Source organism: Leptidea sinapis, chromosome 18 (assembly GCF_905404315.1).
Source record: "Leptidea sinapis chromosome 18, ilLepSina1.1, whole genome shotgun sequence".
In the NCBI taxonomy this organism is placed as follows: Eukaryota; Metazoa; Arthropoda; class Insecta; order Lepidoptera; family Pieridae; genus Leptidea; species Leptidea sinapis.
In genome coordinates this window covers 2,896,115-2,915,709 of record NC_066282.1, presented here as the reverse complement: position 1 = coordinate 2,915,709, position 19,595 = coordinate 2,896,115, and the positions used below count along the sequence as shown (strand labels likewise).

The 19,595-nt window shown below is 39.6% G+C and overlaps 1 protein-coding gene across 1 annotated transcript in view; it reads right to left on the bottom strand.

Moving 5' to 3' along the window:
• Positions 1-14,916, bottom strand: part of LOC126969327 (uncharacterized) — a 69,348-nt gene extending 54,432 nt beyond the window's left edge. The window contains exons 1-8 of the mRNA XM_050814682.1: positions 14,417-14,916; positions 14,060-14,213; positions 13,558-13,626; positions 5,083-5,301; positions 4,073-4,178; positions 2,466-2,612; positions 1,371-1,529; positions 741-880 (exon numbers count right to left, since the gene is read on the bottom strand). Coding sequence (XP_050670639.1) covers positions 741-880; positions 1,371-1,529; positions 2,466-2,612; positions 4,073-4,178; positions 5,083-5,301; positions 13,558-13,626; positions 14,060-14,213; positions 14,417-14,603 — 1,181 coding nt within the window. The 5' untranslated portion in view covers positions 14,604-14,916. The remainder of the gene's footprint in view (positions 1-740; positions 881-1,370; positions 1,530-2,465; positions 2,613-4,072; positions 4,179-5,082; positions 5,302-13,557; positions 13,627-14,059; positions 14,214-14,416) is intronic.
• Between the last annotated feature and the right edge of the window lie 4,679 nt (positions 14,917-19,595).

Below are 19,595 nucleotides of genomic sequence, written 5' to 3'. Positions count from 1 at the left end.
AGAAATGAGGAGATCCAAAGAAGAACCAAAGTATACACACACAGTAAACATAGCCCAAATAATTGCGAAACTGAAGTGGCAGTGGCACATAGTTTGACAGACAGATCGCCCTGTACTTCCCCACGGCGTTAAAAAGAATAGGAGAGTCCCAGGCCCAAGGGTGTTATAAGCGGCGACTAAGGGCTTTTTTAGAAATGAGAGAGTCACGATGCCGTCTTATGACGTCAGCACAATCGGGCCAGACTCGTCCGGATTAATTACCACACTAGCACAGAATACCAGCGTAAAGTAGCAGCTTAGTGCGGCTATGTTTCTCATAGGGAAGTGTCGAGGACCGGAAGCCACATCCGGGTACAAAATTGAGCATAATTTTTTGCCTCATGCTGGGGTATGTGTGTACGTAAGGGAAGATATCTGCTGTCACCGTCTCGGCAATTTTGAGAGATTTTGAGGACCGCGTCCGTATCTATGCGTCCCATAGTGGTAACGCAGAAACGGATCACCTCATGGCCTGCGTTCAAGCGGCAATTGACGACGTGCTTGCTCAGATCCCCTCCACTGAAATCGTAGTCTTGGGTGATTTTAACGGCTACAATGCCGATGTAATGGCTTGGATCACGTACCACTGACTACGCAGAGCGATCTGTGCATAATTTTGTCTTCCGGCTGATGATTGTGATGATGCTCGGAATGCCATGGAGTGTCTAATTTTATGTTTTGTCAGTTGGACAGATAGTGACCTGTGCAGGATGGCGGCGGCCCGGAGCTGGTCGGCGAGCAGCGCGGGCACGTGCGGGCCCAGCTCCTGCAGCGCTCCGCACGACGTCACGCCGCGACACACGCGCGACACGTACTCGCGCATGGCGGCCGCCGACACCTCCTGCCGACACCACGCCGCAATCTCTCACATTAAGCCTTTCCACATACAAACAACAATGGCGAACGAAAGCAAGCAATAAGAAGGGGTAAGCAGGCAAAAGGGGTTGCACAAAGTTTCTCGAAAAAGTTGGACTCCTATCTATCCTTCTCTTTTGTTTGTAAGGCTTATTTCCATTACATAGATGATTATCGAGCAGTATAGGATCGGCCATGAAATACCATTGAGCTCATAAATTATCAAAGAAGATATCCAATGATATTTGTCTGATATTTATCTGGTATATTTAAATGAGAAGAAAAATAGTGTTTGTGCAGCGTTTGCTCAGGGCAGTATGGTCACATACCCTTTCCATCGCAAGTCTCAGGGTTGTCACTGTAATAGGCCATACGGAACCTATCAGGTTCGAAGTTGTACTGCAAAATACTACTGCTTGGATGGTTTTCTGTTTATTTTTAGGGGGAGATTAAAATTTAATAAAATGATGACCAACCTCCTCGATATCCTTCATGGGCACCTTCTGGCTGGCGAGGTGTGCGGCGTGCTTCTCCCGGAAGTGCAGGAACCAGCCGCGTGACTCCCGCTCCACTATGGCCTGCAGCGAGGCGGCCGCGCGACGCAGGATGTCGCGTCTGTACAGTCGCAGGTCCACCTGCGGGATACATTTATTTTAATTGACATCACAGAAATACAATAATGGAACTTGAACAGGGTTGCTTATGAGATGTTTCATATAAAAAAAGAGAAGTATACAAAATAGTGCCCGACAACGAAACCGTAGTTGTGGTTTGCCGCCCCCAGAAAGGGGTAAAAAAAAAGAGAACTAGTAGGCACAAAATGTATCGGACACCAAAACCGGTACATCTCCCGTTGTTTGGTCGGTACCTAGGTCTTGATGAAGGTTGATAAAACCATGGAAAAGAGGTAGGTTATAATCTAAAATTCGTATCACGTATCCTCAGGAAATTACAAATTTCGGCATAAAACCAACCCCTGACAACGTGTGCAAAATTTCATAAGATCATTATGAAATTGGTTGAGTAAGGCGTGAATGCATACCAAACAAACTCATATTGGCATTTATAATAGGTACCCACTGCTTTAAGTTTAGTTTTATTTTAGTGGTGTACATTTTATATCAGTGTCTGAAGACGAAGGTTTTCAACCAGTGTGTTGCCAGTGATGACTTACGGTATGCAGACGTGGTGGCTAACTATGGGCCTTATGAGAAATCTCATGGTCGCTCAGAGGGCAATAGATAGGGCTATGCTGGGAGTTTCCCTGCGAAATCGAATCAGAAATGAGGAGATCCGTAGCAGAACCAAAGTTACCAACATAGTCCAAATTATTGCGAAACTGAAGTGGCAGTGGGCTGGGCACATAGTTCGACGGACAGAAGGCCGTTGGGGCAGTAAAGAGTTGGTAGGCCCCGACGATCTGGTCAAGATCGACGGAATACATTGGATGAGGGCAGCACAGAACCGATCGTAGTCGATATCTCTGTGGGAGGCCTTTGTCCAGCAGTAACGTCTTCCGGCTGATGATGACATTTTATATGTATCTGTGTAGAGCAGTATCAGGTGGTCACCTGCGTCCGCTGCGGCGTGGTGTACACGCACGGTACACGCGGCACCGTGCGACTCGACTCCCGCGCGTCGATCTTCTCGGCGGCCGCGCGGCGCATAGCCCGCGTGACCCACGCAGCTAGAGTCGCTATGTCCTCCCTGTCTTCCGGCTGAAATCGCATCGTTATCAGAAATTTGTAACATCTACATACCACAGTGCTCAATGAGTCATGCGACAAACGCTTATCAACATTAGTTTCATCAAATTTCTCATTATTATCACATCCAAAGACAATAATAGATTCGTTACAAAAATAATGAAACAAAAATTTTTACTCTATTTTCAAATTCCTGTCAAAGCCGACGTGACAGCAAAGAGATTTAAGTACATAGATTGGATTTTTTTTCATACAAAATACATACTGTCTTAAGGCAAGTGGAGGTTTTCCCCATACCAAAAGTGTCGATAGATTTTTCCCGACTCGACGATATTATTGGATTGTTTCGTTTTTATTTAGAATTATTGCATCGCCATTATTAAAGACGTAAAATTAATTTAATCGGCCTGTTCATTATTAGGCCAGAACACGAGTGCCTATCGAAAAAAAGAGAGAATGTATAAAAGGTTTTATGCTATCGGAAAAAGGCAGGCAGGTATGACAAGACCGTGGAAACGGAAGTTCTTTCTCTGGGCCTACCTGTCTCGGAGACAGGCGAATTGTATAGATAAATATGTTCATAATGCATAAATTGAACAACCCGAGAAAGCAACAAAGTATATATTATATCGGCTCGAAGTAAATCTATCGGACAGCATTATATTTCGATACAAAATTCATTACATACAATCATGTATTGAATTCAATAAGGTGGTCGTCTAACCATTGATCTGGTTGTTCCGTGTAACCATTAATCATAATAGAAATCCGCATATTCTATCTATCATTCTAACTAATTATCTTGGTAATTTACCAAGTGTTATAGTCTATTAGAATACCTTAATAAATAAATATAGCTACTTATGGTAGCTATCACTATCTATCTAACTGCACCCCTTTTCATGGTCCTTCGAGCCGGATTACAGAAATTTTAAAATAAAAAAAATTACCCAGCAATTTTATCACTTCGAATTTAAAGTAAAACTGCAACTCATTTGTAAGTTATACATGCATGCATTCACTTTTTTATTACATATTATTAGTGCTCTCTATAAAGTAGTCTTTATTAATATATCGGTACAATTTAAGAGTTAAATGAAGCAAGCTGTAGAGAAAACTGTACAGAACGGCTGGAGGAGCATGGTTCACGATGCACTGTCAGCTCTTAAAAGCGAGGCAACATACTTGAAATAAAATCAGCAAGAACAGCATTCTTATTAGAGCATGCAAATTTTATAAAGAAGCACCTACCTAAACGATGAAAATAACCTTGTTATATTTATGACAAATTTTGGATTAACCGGTAATTAATCAAAAACTTTAAATTTGTAATTTCCATCGATTACACAATAACATGTACATAACTGTGTGAAAATCTCTTCCCTCAGTTTTGTAATAGTTTAACACTTAAACACATAACTAGCTGTGAGTTTTGCTAAAGTTATAAAAAAGAAATAATGTAACGTAAATACCATGCAAATTAGTTCAGCGACAAGGTAACGAGAGCGCTCTTCTCGTATTTTCTTTTCCAAGTCGCGGGCTTCAAGATACGGCATCCCGAACAAGAGGTCTAATAGTCTGAAAAAAGAAATAATATCAGTAAGTCCAGTACTAGACAAATGTCCATTATGTTAAATAACTTTTACCTACACCCATACTTTAAATCCTCTATTAAAGATTCTAAAATAGTTAGCTTATTGCCAATATTAAAACACCCAATCCTGATAACCATTACATCATCCAAACGAGTGTTGTAATGAAATTCAGTACAACATTATATCATCCGTTTTCATAATAACACTCCTTTGGATGATATTATGATTACTAGGACTGGCTTTTTTTAATGTTAGCAGTAAGCTGTTTTAGAATCTTTTATAGAGGATTCATATTATGGGTGTAGTTAAGTCTTGTATGTTGATAATTAGGTATTAAAACACTCATGTGATACTATTATAAACCCATATTTTTGTTTTAATACCCCTTATTTCACAACAGTCGCATAAATTGTGTATTAGATTCATTCATTCCACCAGTCAGATCGCTCTATTCCCATGGTGTAGTATCATTGTAGTCTATGTTTCGTACCAGTAGCCTTTCCCCACAAATATAAAGAAGCAACCGAGGCATTAGACATCTTGCAAGCATTTTTATGGAATAGAAAAATAAATGATCATCTGGATAACCTGATGGTACGTTATCACCACTGTACGTTTTTTATTTATTTATGTAAATAAGGTAGGAGACGAGCAGGACGTTCAGGTGATGGTAATTGATACGCCTTGCCCATTACAATGCAGAATTATTGAAAACACCAAAAATTCTGGGCGGCACTACAATTGCGCTCGTCACCTTGAGACATAAGATGTTAAGTCTCACTTGCCTAGTAATTTCACTAGCTACGGCGCCCTTCAGACCGGAACACAGTAATATTTACACACTACTGCTGTACCCATGTAGTTTTACTAATTGTAACATCAATCACCTATGGAGTCCAGCGGAGAGTGCCTTGGCCCCGGCGATGAGAGAGAGCGGACGATCACACAGCAGGCGGTCTCGCGCCACCACCAGGAGCAGGGCTGCGGCGCGAGCCACGTGCTCGTACAACTCCTGGCGGGCTCGCTGGCCACCTCGCTGCAGCCAGCTCGCCACACGCCACACGTGAGTCTGACCGGGGAAGTGGCGCGACGGCACCTCAAACTCACTGCCGACAGAATAAACCACTGGATTCAAATCAAATCAAATCAAAATCACTTTATTCATGTAGGTCACGGAAATTACACTTTTTATACAAATTATCTTTTTTTTTTATGGAATAGGAGGACAAACGAGCGTACAGGTCACCTGTTGTTAAGTGATCACCGCCGCCCACAATCTCTTGCAACACCAGAGGAACCACAGGAGCGTTGCCGGCCTTTAAGGAAGGTGTACGCGCTTTTTTTGAAGGTACCCATGTCGTATCGTCCCTGAAACACCGCACAAGGAAGCTCATTCCACAGCTTTGTAGTACGTGGAAAAAAGCTCCTTGAAAACCGCACTGTGGAGGACCGCCACACATCCAGATGGTGAGGATGATATCCTAACTTGTGGTGTGTCGTGCGAAGACCGTATCTTGTCCCAAGTTAAGAATATATAGCCTGTGTTATGGGTTACAAGACAACGATATATTTAATACAATATACTTACTTAAACATACATAATATATTCATATAAACATACATAAATACATTTAAACATCCATGACTCGGAAACAAACATCTATATTCATCATGTAAATGCTTGCACCTACCGGTATTCGAACCCGGGACCTCTAGCTTAGTAGGTAGGATCGCTAACCACTCGGCTATACAGGTCGTCATGACTTATGAATGTCAACCAAAAATATTTTTTTCTTATTGAATCTACCGCTACTTCGTAAAGGGTTGAGCTAACGAGATGAAGTAGCGAGTAACTCATTGCCACTCCTTTAAATCAAGATTTACATTTTCATCGTTTTACAAATCATTTCGATTGCAATATAATATGTAAAGTGATGCAACAAATATATTCAATGTCAAATAGTCAATGCCTTACACGAGTAAATTAAAAAAGTAAATGTAAATTAATACAAAAGTTATTGAGTACAGTAGCTGCATCATCCACACACACCGTTAATAAATAAAGGTATTTTCTGAGCATCTTATAAGGGATTATATATAAAAAAGATGTGGACAAGAATTGCAAGAGACAGTGACGAGTGGAAATTAATGGAGGAGGTTTTTACCGCTAAAGGCGGCCCTTATGTCGAAAATAATAACTCTAATACTAACAAAATAGGTACTATTAAATACAATTTATAAGTAAATACTAAACATGTAAATATATAGATGTAAGGAAATAAATCTCTAAATAAATAAATAAAATATATATAATAACTTTTAAGAATCTAAAGCCCAAACACCGAGAACAGGTTCATCATGCCACCACAAGTAGCGCCCGTTCACAACCATGACGCATGAGTCCTTGACTATCTACGCCCGAATGCTATGTTCGGAAATGTTCGGTGCTGAGTCAAAAATATAGGGGCACACGCGCCGCTTAACGGTTCAATAAGTAAAATAACGAGTTGCTAAAGGATGTTATACTATTGTTTGAAGTATTAAACAATACTTAGTTGTAAAAACAATTAATAAAACCGATTTGTAAATAGTTCCATACTTTAAATCAAAATATTTTATTACAAGTCACATTTTACATAAGGGTGTACATTAAATGGGTAGACAATATGTGACGCCCTACAAGGGCACAGCAATGTTTTACATAAAATAAATAAGTCTTATACATTTTATACATTCTTTTGATATTAAAAATACAGACAATACCACTATTATTATTAGTATAACTATTTTTTTCTATTTTATAACTAATTCTCACACTTTGTGTAATTAAAAAATTCGGGTAAATCGTAGAAGCATTTTGAAACTAAGAAATTTTTAAGATGTCTTTTAAATAAAGAAGGCTTCTCATTATTTTTAATTTCGTTTGGGATGTGATTATAAATTTTTATTGCCATGTGGTGAGGGGTGGATGACACTAATGGCATACTTGTTTGGGGTATTTTTAATTTGTTTAAATTTCTATTATTTCGCTTGTTATTTGGTAGTGTTGAGTATAAGTCCGAATGTTTTTTAACAAATTTACATGCTGCTCGGGTGTAAATTGAAGTAAGAGTTAAAATTTGTGTTTAATTTTTTTTTTTATGGAACGAGCGTACGGGTTAAGTGATCACCGCCGCCAACAATCTCTTGCAACACCAGAGGAATCACAGGAGCGTTGCCGGCCTTTAAGGAAAGTGTACGCGCTTTTTTTGAAGGTACCCATGTCGTATCGTCCCGGAAACACCGCACAAGGAAGTTCATTCCACAGCTTTGTAGTACGTGGAAGAAAGCTCCTTGAATACCGCCACACATCCAGATGGTGAGGATGCAGTGCAGGAATCAGGTTAAACAGCTCTTCGGAACACTCCCTGTGATAAATGCGGTAGAAGACACACAATGAAGCGACGTCTCTACGCAACGCCAAGTGATCCAGTCGTTCACAGAGCACTGGGTCCCCGACAATTCGAGCTGCTCTGCGTTGCACGCGGTCAAATGGATCGAGCTGATACTGGGGTGCGCCAGACCAGAGATGACAGCAATACTCCATGTGTGGCCGGACCTGCGCTCTGTAGAGCGCTAGTATGTGGGCCGGTTTGAAGTATTGCCGTGCTTTATTAATAACGCCCAGTTTCTTTGAAGGCAATTTGGCTTTGCCCTCCAGATGACCACGAAACTGGCAATCACTTGAGATTTCGAGACTCAGTATTCCGATACTAGGCGAGGCTTTAAGGGAAGTGTTGTCGAAGAGCGGTGATACGACAAATGGGGTTTTTTTAGTGGTAAACGCGCAAACTTGAGTCTTCTGGGGGTTAAATTGGACAAAGTTCAATTTACCCCATTCCGCGACCTTCTCAAGAGAGGACTCGATAGAAGACACAAGTTTCTCCCGGCACTGGTCCACGATTTCCCGAGAGAGACCTGCATGGCCCATGTATACGGCATCACCAGTGCTGTCGTCTGCATAGCAATGAATGTTGGAAGTGTCCAACATATCATTGATATGCAGAAGAAACAGCATGGGAGATAGCACACAGCCTTGGGGCACTCCAGCATTCACGGGCTTTGGGTTCGATCAATATCCGTCGACAACGACCTGTATGCTGCGCCCAGTGAGGAAACTGGAGGTCCACTTGCACAAGCTCTCGGAAAGCCCAAATTATGGAAGTTTTGAGAGGAGCGCCTTGTGCCATACACGATCAAAGGCCTTCTCTATATCCAGGCGTGACCCTCTAGGTATACCAAGAGCTGACGGCTAAGTATGCTCTCCATGATTTTGGAGAGCAGGGAGGTAATAGCAATAGGCCTGTAGTTTGCCGGATCTGAACTGTCTCCTTTTTTTTGGATCGGATGGACAAGGGCTGACTTCCATGAGTCAGGGACTACGCCTTTTGAATAAGAGTGCCGGAATAAACGCGTTAGCACCGGCGTCAAATCAGGGGCACACGTTCTAAGCACGATTGGAGAAATGCCATCCGGCCCGCTCGACTTCCTGACGTCCAACGAAAACAGAGCTCGCCTAACAGTTTTCTGTCTGAACTGTACTTCAGGCATAGAGCTCTGACACCGCGGGATGGTCGGCGGTGTTTTTCAGTTGTCGTCAAGAGTCGAGTTGGAGGCGAAAAGAGCGCACAAGAGATCGGCTTTCTCTTTTGCCGTATGGGCCAGGGTGTCATTCCTCATGTGCAACGGCGGCATGGACGGCTGGCTGAAGTTACCAAGAGCAGCTTTCGACAACGACCAGAACTTGCGTGTTCCGGTCGGGTAACTGGAAAGCTGCTCGCCGATTTTGACGACGTGTTTTGACTTTGCACGGGCGATTTGCCGCTTAAAAAATCTGGAGGCACGGTTCGATCAAGTTCGATACGCCTGTTTTTTGCATATAGGATGCGTTCCTTTTTCGGATCCTTTGTGCCCAGCGCCGCACCCCAAGTTCGATACGCCTGTTTTTTGCAGTCAGATGCTGCTTTAACTCACGCATCGAACCAGGGCTGTGATCTGCCACCGATCGGTACTACAGAGCTTGGTATAAAAATATCCATGCCCTGCAGTATCACATCAGCTACTGCAACGGCGCAGGCACTAGGATTATCCAAAGGGAAACAAACCTTGCCCCAAGGGTAGCACGCAAAAAAGGAACGCATCCTATCCCAATCTGCTGACTTGTAGTGCCAAACGCGGCGGGTCGCTGGTGGCCTGCGACGTTGGCGTCGGATAGGCACAACACTCCTGACCAGGCAATAGTCGGACGTTCCGAGAGGGGCGTCGACAAAGACCTGGTAACCATCGGGATGTGTAGTTAGCAGAAGGGAGCTGGGACATCTGGGAGCCGCGTTGGCGTCTTAACCAATTGGGACAGACAATACGCCAATGCAAAATTATACACAGATCGCCCTGCGTAGTCTGTGGTGCGTGATCCCAGCCATTCGGCATTGTGCCCGTTGAAATCACCCAAGACTACGATTTCAGCGGAGGGGATCCTTCCAAGCACGTCGTCAATTGCCGCTTGAACGCAGCCCATGAGATGATCGGTTTCTGCGTTACCACTATGGGACCTGAATATGGTCTACATGAATCCATCAGCTGGTTTTTTTTGTAACATCAGAAGTTTATCTTGTCAATTTAGTAAAGTTAATATTTTTTTTCTTTAATTAAGCTCCGAGTACTAACACGAGAGTCACAGCAGTGTTCACAAGGGTGACTGGTGACTACCATAGATGAGAGAAGCCATACAGCCGCGGTAAACGTCGCGATAAAGCGTCTAATCTAGATAGTCGGTGGTCCTATATTATTTGGGAAAATCCTGATAAAATTGCTGCATAGAAATTGGAACATGACCCAAGTGGTAGTTCCCATTTTATGAAATATATAAATAAAATTATTTTACTGCTTTTTAATTAGAACCAAACAGAATAATGAGAGTATTAAAAACCTACAATACTAAATGTTAATTTTATGCTAAAAGCAGCACTTTGGCAGCCTCATAACATAAGAGCCCAGTATGCATTAATGTACCGAACTCTTATTGTGTTGATGGTGAAGTTCGATCAGAGCTGGCATGTGCACCTGCTGGCATTTTGTAACTCCTGTCGGCTTTGCACCCCTAACATGAATAGCTCGCAGATTGTAGTTTTTTTCCTACTTCTTGACACTTATCGTTGGATAATTCATACAAAATCTATATAAATTATAGCCTTGTGTGTTATTCTGATGTGTAAGCTAGATTATTGTAAAATTTCAATAACAAACATTCAGTGGTTTTTGCGTGAAGAAGTAACAAACATACACACACACACACACAAACTTTCGCATTTATAATATTAGTAGTGTTACACCTACAAGCCAATCAATAAATAATTTTTTTTTTAGACTTTGACTATATATTTTAAAATTATGTTTCTCTGTAATGCCAAACGACGAGCATTTATAAAGTACTGATCAGGATAATTTGAGCATTTCGTTCCTTAGACGCGGTCAAATTGTTCGAGCTCATGCTGGTGTTAAAGACCAAAGATAAGTGCCATATTCAGTGTGACCCTAAGCTGCATTGATTTGAAGTATTATCTCGTACTATTGATGGTCCCCAGTTTGTCGGAGTCAGTTCTGCCTGTGCCTTCCAGCCGCTATTTATGGCGCCTTTTGGCCGCGACCCGCAACTTCCTAGGACGTGGAGATAAAATTGCAAGACAATACGCGCGAAACAGCGTGTTTTTCACTTCTATCATACACTGAGCGACAAGCGAACATGTTACTCCTCACAACTATCTGTTCCCGCTCAATGTTATCATCATCTCTCTCAGAAAGTGCCCTAAGTACCTAAATTGTTTTATTTTTCATGACAATAAGGGACGAGACGAGCCGGACGTTCAGCTGATGGTAATTGATACGCCCTGCCCATTACAATGCAGTGCCGCTCAGGATTCTTGAAAGACCCAAAAATTCTGAGCGGCACTACAACTGCGCTCGTCACCTTGAGACATAAGTTGTTAAGTCTCATTTGCCCAGTAATTTCACTAGCTACGGCGCCCTTCAGACCGAAACACAGTAATGCTTACACATTACTGCTTCACGGCAGTAGTAGGCGCCGTTGTGGTAGCCATAATCTAGCCGGCATCCTGTGCAAAGGAATCTCCCACTGGTAATAAGGGCCTTAAAAAGAACCAACCATATCCCTCAATATCTTTTTTATTCTTTATAAAAATTTGTTAACATTGTTCTAGTTCTTCTGTTCATTCACTATCAGCTTGTTGTTTCAACACTGGACTGGCCGCTGTCAAAGTGCTTTTGTGCCTCTTTGATATTCGCCATGTTGGCGCTGTTGGCCATGTAGCGAGAGTCTGCGGAACTGAAACTAGTGATGACAACCTCGGCTAAACAAACATCAATAGTACTATTTGCAAAAAAAATGTACTTTATTACATTGATTCCTGAAGTATAAATAACACGGAAAACGACCGAAATTAATTCAAAATGCAAAAATACTTCAGAGTATTGTACGTTTCTCTCACAGCCATTTTTATTAAACATCAAAATTAGTTCTCTGGACGCTCGCGAGTGGCGCATCGAATAGGCACAAAGAATTTGCTGTCAAACATATGGAACAGCCTGTCCAGTGGTATTTATACAGGTCAGTGCACCTGTTCCACTAAACATCTATTGGAAGGCATACAAATAACAAATCAAGTGATGAGAATGGAAACATAAGAATACAATCTACATGTTCAATTAATTGATAGTGAAAATAATTGACAATCACATAAGAATTACATGAATACTATATTAATAATAACATTGCTAACTATGCGAATCTTAGTTATCTTTACAGCATTATAAATGGGAGCATGCTTTCATTACATAATATAGAGGGTTCATGGCTGCACCATTTCTGTCAGTCTAGAACATAGGTTCTCAATGTGGGCGATAACGCCTCGCATCTGGGCGTTTGAGACTTTCGGGGGGGCAGTAGAAGACCCAGAAAAAATTAGAGGGCATTGAGATGGCGCAGATGGGGCGTGGGTAGATTAAAAAATATAGTCTAAAAGGGCAAAAAAATACACGAAAATACTCTAGAAAAAAACATATTCTCAAAGTGGGCGGTGAGCAAAATAAGGTTGAGAAACTATGGTCTAGAACAAACATTTATATGAACAAGCAACCCTTCACAATTATAATGTTTCTAGAATGTTGTAGTTAAGCCCAATGGGAAAAGAAATCACCTTTAGAAAAGTGTAAAGGGTTGTGCAGATCATAATTATGTTAGGGACACAGTCGCTGTGTTAAGCGGCCGAATTAAAACGCTCGCGCAGACAGACCGGTTTGCATTCGATACGGTTGCGTTGGAGAGAGCCGCGCGACCGTCACTTTTGATACGAACGGACTGGTTAACGTAACATAATATTATCATTGTATATTGTACTTCACGAAATAAATTAATTAATTACAGTCTTGTTTTAATTGCCAGTCAAGATTTCCCTTTCATCAAGACCAGAGCACTGGGCGCCTTCAGGTGTAGGTCAATAAGGTGTTTATGAGCAATTTTTCTTGAAAACAGCAGCGGGCTTTAACTCTTTTAAGCTTGAAGAATTTATTGATCACAACTGGCCCAGTGCAAATTAGACTCACACGCAAGCTTAGAATTTCTTACAATATTGTTGTTGTTTTATTTAAAAAAAAAATGGCTCTCGTTTTATTAAAATATGGCTCTGTCATAAATCCTACTACTCCCAGCGGAATATCTAAGTGATCCGACGGCCTGGGACTAGATTATGATTATTTTAAAACAATAGCAATGACAGTACTATATTGTATATTTTATTAAAAAGTGCGCAAAAGAAGAATGCTGGGAGTGTTTCTTGCGCCGCTTCTTCTCTCTCAGAGTGCCATTTGTTTCCGAAGCGGCATTAGTATCTAGTATATTAGAAATGACATCAAAAAGAATTCTAAAGAAATCAATTTTTTTGCCTTTTATGCCTTTTAATAGCTTTAGACTTAAATATGAAAATAAAAAACATATCCTGGATAACAGTCAACATCCACAGTCATTGAGCCACTGATGCACATACTTAGATGTAACATAGTTTGAGTAATGCCCCAGTACCGAACCCAGTATTAACGAAAGCCCTTGTATAGCGGCAGGGGTGCTATCCTGCCATACAGTGATTGACGTTAACACATTTAGTTAACATAAACAATGAAATGAAGTTTGTTAAGTCTGAACTTAAAGGGCACATCAACTACTATGCAACTATTTAACATTCACAATGTTGCAACACATAGTATAGTACACATCAATAAACTACACATATAATGGGTGACATTGGACATACCCCCATTGCCGAATTGATTCCAATTGCTTAGCATTAAGCCTCTTCGGATTAAATTTGTCCTTGAGCAAGCTTACAAGAAAAAAATATAATGTAAAAAGCTTCTAAATACACCTGTTACTAATATAAAATAAAAATAACAACATGATGTAAGCATTAACATTATATTAATAATATATATATAAATAATATGCCTTTACATAATGTTATGTATAAAAATATAATATGCCTATTATCAGAATTAATATTGATTCTCTATAAATTAATAGACTTAATACTTAATAATGCTTGAACAATAAAGATTAGCAAAAAGTATAAAAGCTATATATACTTCATGATATTATAATTTAAAATGTACTCCTGCATTCCCTATTGTTAACCACAAGAATAGATAAACTAAGACTAAACTAATAACAATTCCTGTATTATTGGGTTATCTAGTTTGTGATAATATCATATTGAAGAAAAAAAAAATAGTGGCAATTTTTTTGTTCAAAATACTTACCCTTTTTCTTTGATTGAATGCAGTTGTTTGGGTGAGAGGGGGTGGGGTTCAAGACCTGCATCAAGTGCTGCGGCATCAAGTTCATCACATGGTGGTGTTATAATGATATCTGCTGGGTGATTGCCTGCACCAGTAAATTTAGACTGTGGGAGTACTGAAAAAAAAATTCATCAATATAGCTATATTTATACATAATAAACAGCATCTCTTGAATTATAAAATTAAAAACTCATGGTAGGTAATTCTGATTTGACTTTGGGTAAGCGAATGAAATTGGATCTAGGATATTATATAAAGACTATAAAGTATACGTAATTTATAAACTCCGTTTCTATAATATTTTACTAAGAAACCTACCAATGGGAAAGGTCTTCCAATGATATAGGAAATCCTCTGCCACTTGTTTAATATTATTTACTAGTTGTTCAACTTCTGGTGGTGCTCCTACGAGGTTAACATCGAAGCGCAAGGGCTCCTTCTCAGGTGCTGGTATTTCCAATAGTAAAGAATTAGGCCGAGACGCCCTATCGCAATCTCCAGACATCTTTGGTGTGTATAGTTACATTTAATAATGTAGCTTATCCATAATGTTGTGGGCGCAGTGAACGGAAATATCACTTAAAATCAACTTTGTATCCAATATACGCTATGTACATTTCGATTAAATTTCATTGGTGCAAGGAAAAAAATATCTGCAATTCAAAAGTTAATGTCGAGGTATGTCATTCTTATTCAATTCCATCGAGCTTTTCATTTAGCAATGCAAATAAAAATAAAGCATATTTGCCGCTGCCCAAGAGATTTTACAAAATGTTAAGCCGCAAAATGTAAAAATAAACCACAAAAGGTCTTGGATAAAACTGATGTTTGCATTTTGACATTAAAAATTTTTTTTTTTTATTGTTTCTGAAATAAAATGTCACTTGTCAATTGTCAATTGTCATCATGTCAACCATAAAATAATTATAATATAGGTACTGCAACCTGATAGAAAAAAAGCGCGCGAAACATCTGGATTGGCGGACGCGTTTTTTCTTGATATTTTTATTTATAATTAAAAAAGTGGATCAGTGAAGGTTTTTACGATATAAAAGTAGTACATGTTTATTTATTATTTTATTTATGTGGTGTACTTTTTGGAATCCGGTAAGAGTTTCTTTTAATTGTTATGGGGGTTGATCCCCCGGACGACCCTGGCGGTCCAGGGCTGGACCTGGACCGCCTGTAGGATGTAATGTCATGATCGACGATTCGTCAATGGATGCTGAAGATGGACTGGTTCCTCTCTCAGAGAGAAAACGATCGAGACACACAAAAAACACTCTAAATCAAAGAAATCTATAGCTGGAAAATTGTCTTCTCTAACTAATGAAAATTCTAACGAGCGAACAATGTTGCCGCCCACGATTCACGTCTAACCAGTTAATACATCTGCTGCTACGCAGCCCGCTGGTTCAGGTCGCTCACAGCCACAAATAATTGGAAAATATGTTCGCACAGATTCGGGCCCTTTCACGGTACATGTACAAAGATTGACAACATCCCCTGATGATCCCATTGCGTTGCACGCAATACAGTTTGGAAAAGATTTAAAAAAATATAATATTAAAGGTATTGTTAATGGCGGCTTGAAGCGTATCGGCAGGAACGGAGTATCCTTGTCTTTTACAAACTATGAGGATGCCAGTTTGTTTACAGATAACTCAGCGATAACTGGTCTCTGCTATGAAGTGTTCTTGCCAAGTTTTGCTGTTACTAGAGTTGGTGTGCCCCAGGATTGGTCAGGGGAGGATATCCAGGAGGGCATCACTGTTCCTATAGGATGTTGACAAATCTTGGGGGTGAGGCGAATTAAAGGAAAAAATGTTGCTGGTGGTACTACCTTGTTTTCTAATACCAACATGGTTGTATTAACCTTTGATGGTCAGATTTTACCTAGAAGGGTTTACATGTGCTATACATCTATTCCTGTTGAATTATACGTTTTTCCTACCATCCAGTGCTATAATTGCTGCAGGTTTGGTCACACTAAAATACAATGCAGGTCAAAGTCACATTTCTTTAAGTGTGGGGATGAGCACCCCTCGGACAATTGTGCTATTGTCTCTGAGGGTGCTCACTGTCTCCACTCAGGTTTGCCACTATTAAGTTGTGTCCGGAATTCGCTAGACAACAAAAAGTTAGGGTTTCAATGGCCCAGAGTTGTATATCAAATGCAGAGGCAGCTAAAGTCCATCCTCCATCTTCAAAACCTTATAATGATGTCGTGGCTTCTTCCCCTCCCCAATCTGGAGATAAAAATCATCCTTCAAATTTTAGTTCACATGTACCTCCTGCACCAAACAGTGGGCATGAAAAAACTGTGTTTATTCAACGTCGTGTTCCTCCTAAACAAGTTGGAGGATATGACCGTACCATGCAAGAATCAATTAACAATGAATACAATAATCATAATTCCCAAATACCTGATGGTTGTGTGTTGAAACATAGATCAAATACAATTCCACAACAATCAATTGCAGAATTAATTTTGGAACTTATTAAATTACTTTCTAATTCTAGTAATTCATTCTCTGGTGATAACTCTTTGCCGTCCAACGCTGCCAATTCATTATTGACATCTTTAAACCAAATCTTTAATTATGGACCACAAAATCCTTCAGTGGAACTGCAGGAGTGTAATAAGCGGAATAACTGATGTTGTTTGCTTGCTAAATAAATATAAACCAATGGCTATGTGTCTCTCTGAGACATGGTTAAAACCAGAGCTTTCTTTTAGGATTTCTGGTTTTGTTGCTGTGAGAAATGATAGACTTGATGGGTATGGCGGAGTGGCCATACTTATTAGTAAAGCTTTCTCATATAAGATTTTTTCACTCCCTCCTCTCAGTGATGGCATTGATGCCATCGCTGTGATTGTAAATAAAATTTGTATAATGTCTGTGTATGTGCCTCGCCCTTCTTCTGTTTTATATAATGGGGTGTAGTCAATTACTTGCTGCCTTACCTGGCCCATTTTTAGTACTTGGCGATTTCAACTGTCAAAATCAATCATGGGGCGGTTCTAACACTGGTTGTTATGGTGAATTGATGACAGATGTTTTAGACTCTCATAATGTATGTATATTGAACAATGGAACTTCGACTCGACATACTGGTCTCCATGAAAGCCGCAGTGCTCCTGACTTGTCACTTTGCTCTCCAAGTCTGGCCTCACTGCTGGCAGTGATCATATACCGGTTGTTTTTACTTTATCTATATCTTGTCCACCTTCTAATGTGAATCACATTTCTAAATTGAAACATAAACTGCCAGATGACTGGAGTTCATATAAAAATTATGTTGAACAAAAACTATCTAACCTTCCTATTGTTGATGAGGTAATACACAAGGTAAAATTCCATTTCCTCCTTGGTGGGATCATGAGTGCACTACAGCTATCAAGCAGCGGAAGGAGGCTGAGAAAAAATGTTGTTCCATGATGACTGCAGAGAATTTTGTAATTTGTAACCAAATGGCTGATTCCACTCGCAAGCTCCTCAAACACAAGAAATTTGAGGGTTGGCGGAAATTTTATGAGTCTTTAAATCCAGATGTTTGCCCATCAGTTTTTTGGAAAAATATAAGAAGATTTGAATCAGCTTTCTATTCACACTCATCTACTACATTATCTATTGAACTAGCCGACAATTTTGTGGACAAGCTGGCTCCTTCGTCTGCTCCCGATATTAAAAATGCCCCGTGTTGTATTCCTTTTTCTGTGCCTTGTAGTTATACAGCCTTAATGCTCCTTTTTCTTTTTCTGAACTAGAAGGGGTGCTGTCTTATGTAAAAGCTCATCGCCAGGTGAGGATGGCATCACATACTCTTTCTTGATAAACTGTAGTGACACTTCCTTGAATTATTATTTGAGTATTATTAATGCTATTATGGAGACTGGTAATATTCCTTCTTCTTGGAAAACCCAAACCATAATTCCCATATTAAAACCAAACAAACCAGCTTCTAATATTTCATCTTTTCGTCCAATAGTGCTATCGTCTGTCCTTGCCAAAATGTCTGAGCATCTTGTTAAAAATAGGTTAGAATTTCCTCCGTTTTAAAAATAAATATAGAAAAACAATGGCTCAATCGCTTAACGCGCAGAGCCAATAAACCACGAAGAAGAAGAAGAATAATAATATACTGACAACTGTAGTAGGTAAGTTCTGTGAAGTTGGGAACAAAAAACTATTACCGACAACCTTACAATTAAACAAGATATTTACCTGAGATGAGATTAAACCTAGAATATACTAATAACCTTTAGAGTCTTACGGTTTTATTCAAAATGACCTATCGGTAGTCTAAAACGTCGGTAATAGACGCTTGTTAAAAAATGGTATGCATAATCACATATTAGAGCTAAAACGCTCATTATCTCTTCGATAAGGCTGACGTGACTTATATTAGACCTTAAGAGTTAGGTTAGACCCCAGACCGACCCAGACAGACAGAGTTAGACCCTATTTTAAGACTCATTGGTCCTCGATAGCAACAAAAATATGGCCAACATAGATCAGCTGTATTGACGGTCATATCATATCGTCAGTCAGATCATAGCTGATAATAGGCTGCATTTAATGCATGACCGACGGTGCGGCTGACCTCGGTCGAGCTTAGCGCGTACCATCCGTGCTCACCATGTTGGGTTTAGAGTTCAGCTGACAGCAAAACTTGATTGCACGTGTACAATTGTGAAGAAAAATATAATTCATTTTTAACGTCTTTAATATGTTGTACTACTTACGCAAACAATTACAGAATGAAAGTTGGAGAAGATATTATCATGTTCACGCTATTGTTATTATCAGCTCCACGGGAAAGTGTGGCACACCGCGCGATGAATTATTGGCCTATAAGTTTCAAGCGACGTCATGGTTACCGCATGACGCAACGGCTCGGGTTATAAAATAATTTATTGCTCTTCAAGTGGTTAGGTTCATTTATAAAAAAGAAAGTCGAAGCTTTTGTAAGCAAGAAAGCTCTTCGTTAAATAACATAAACAATAGATACAGCGTAATTTTAACAAATTTCGTCTAAAGTAGGGAGTCACGCATTTTTATGATTTTTTAGATTTACCTACAGATTACATTTCGATTATTACTACTGAATGTAGTAATTTTTTATTACTAAGACATATATCAAAGTTATTCATTCGTAATAGAATAGTTACTAAAACATCATAGATAATACAAAAAAGAATTTTTAAGTCGACTGCTACAGACAATTTTTCCGGCTGACCACATTTTGACGGCTTGTCGTATTTTACACAGATAAAGTTTTATAATAAAATATTTTTATAATTATTAAGTGACACAAAAAGTAAAAAATAAAAAAACTAAGTTTAAAAAAACCGACTTCAAATAATGAAAAATATCAAATAACTAAAAATTTAGTTTAATACACCTTTAATATTAATAAAATACTATTATTTGTATGTGCTACATATTGATAGCTTTGAAGTCGACCGTAGCACATATAAATCATAGCATTT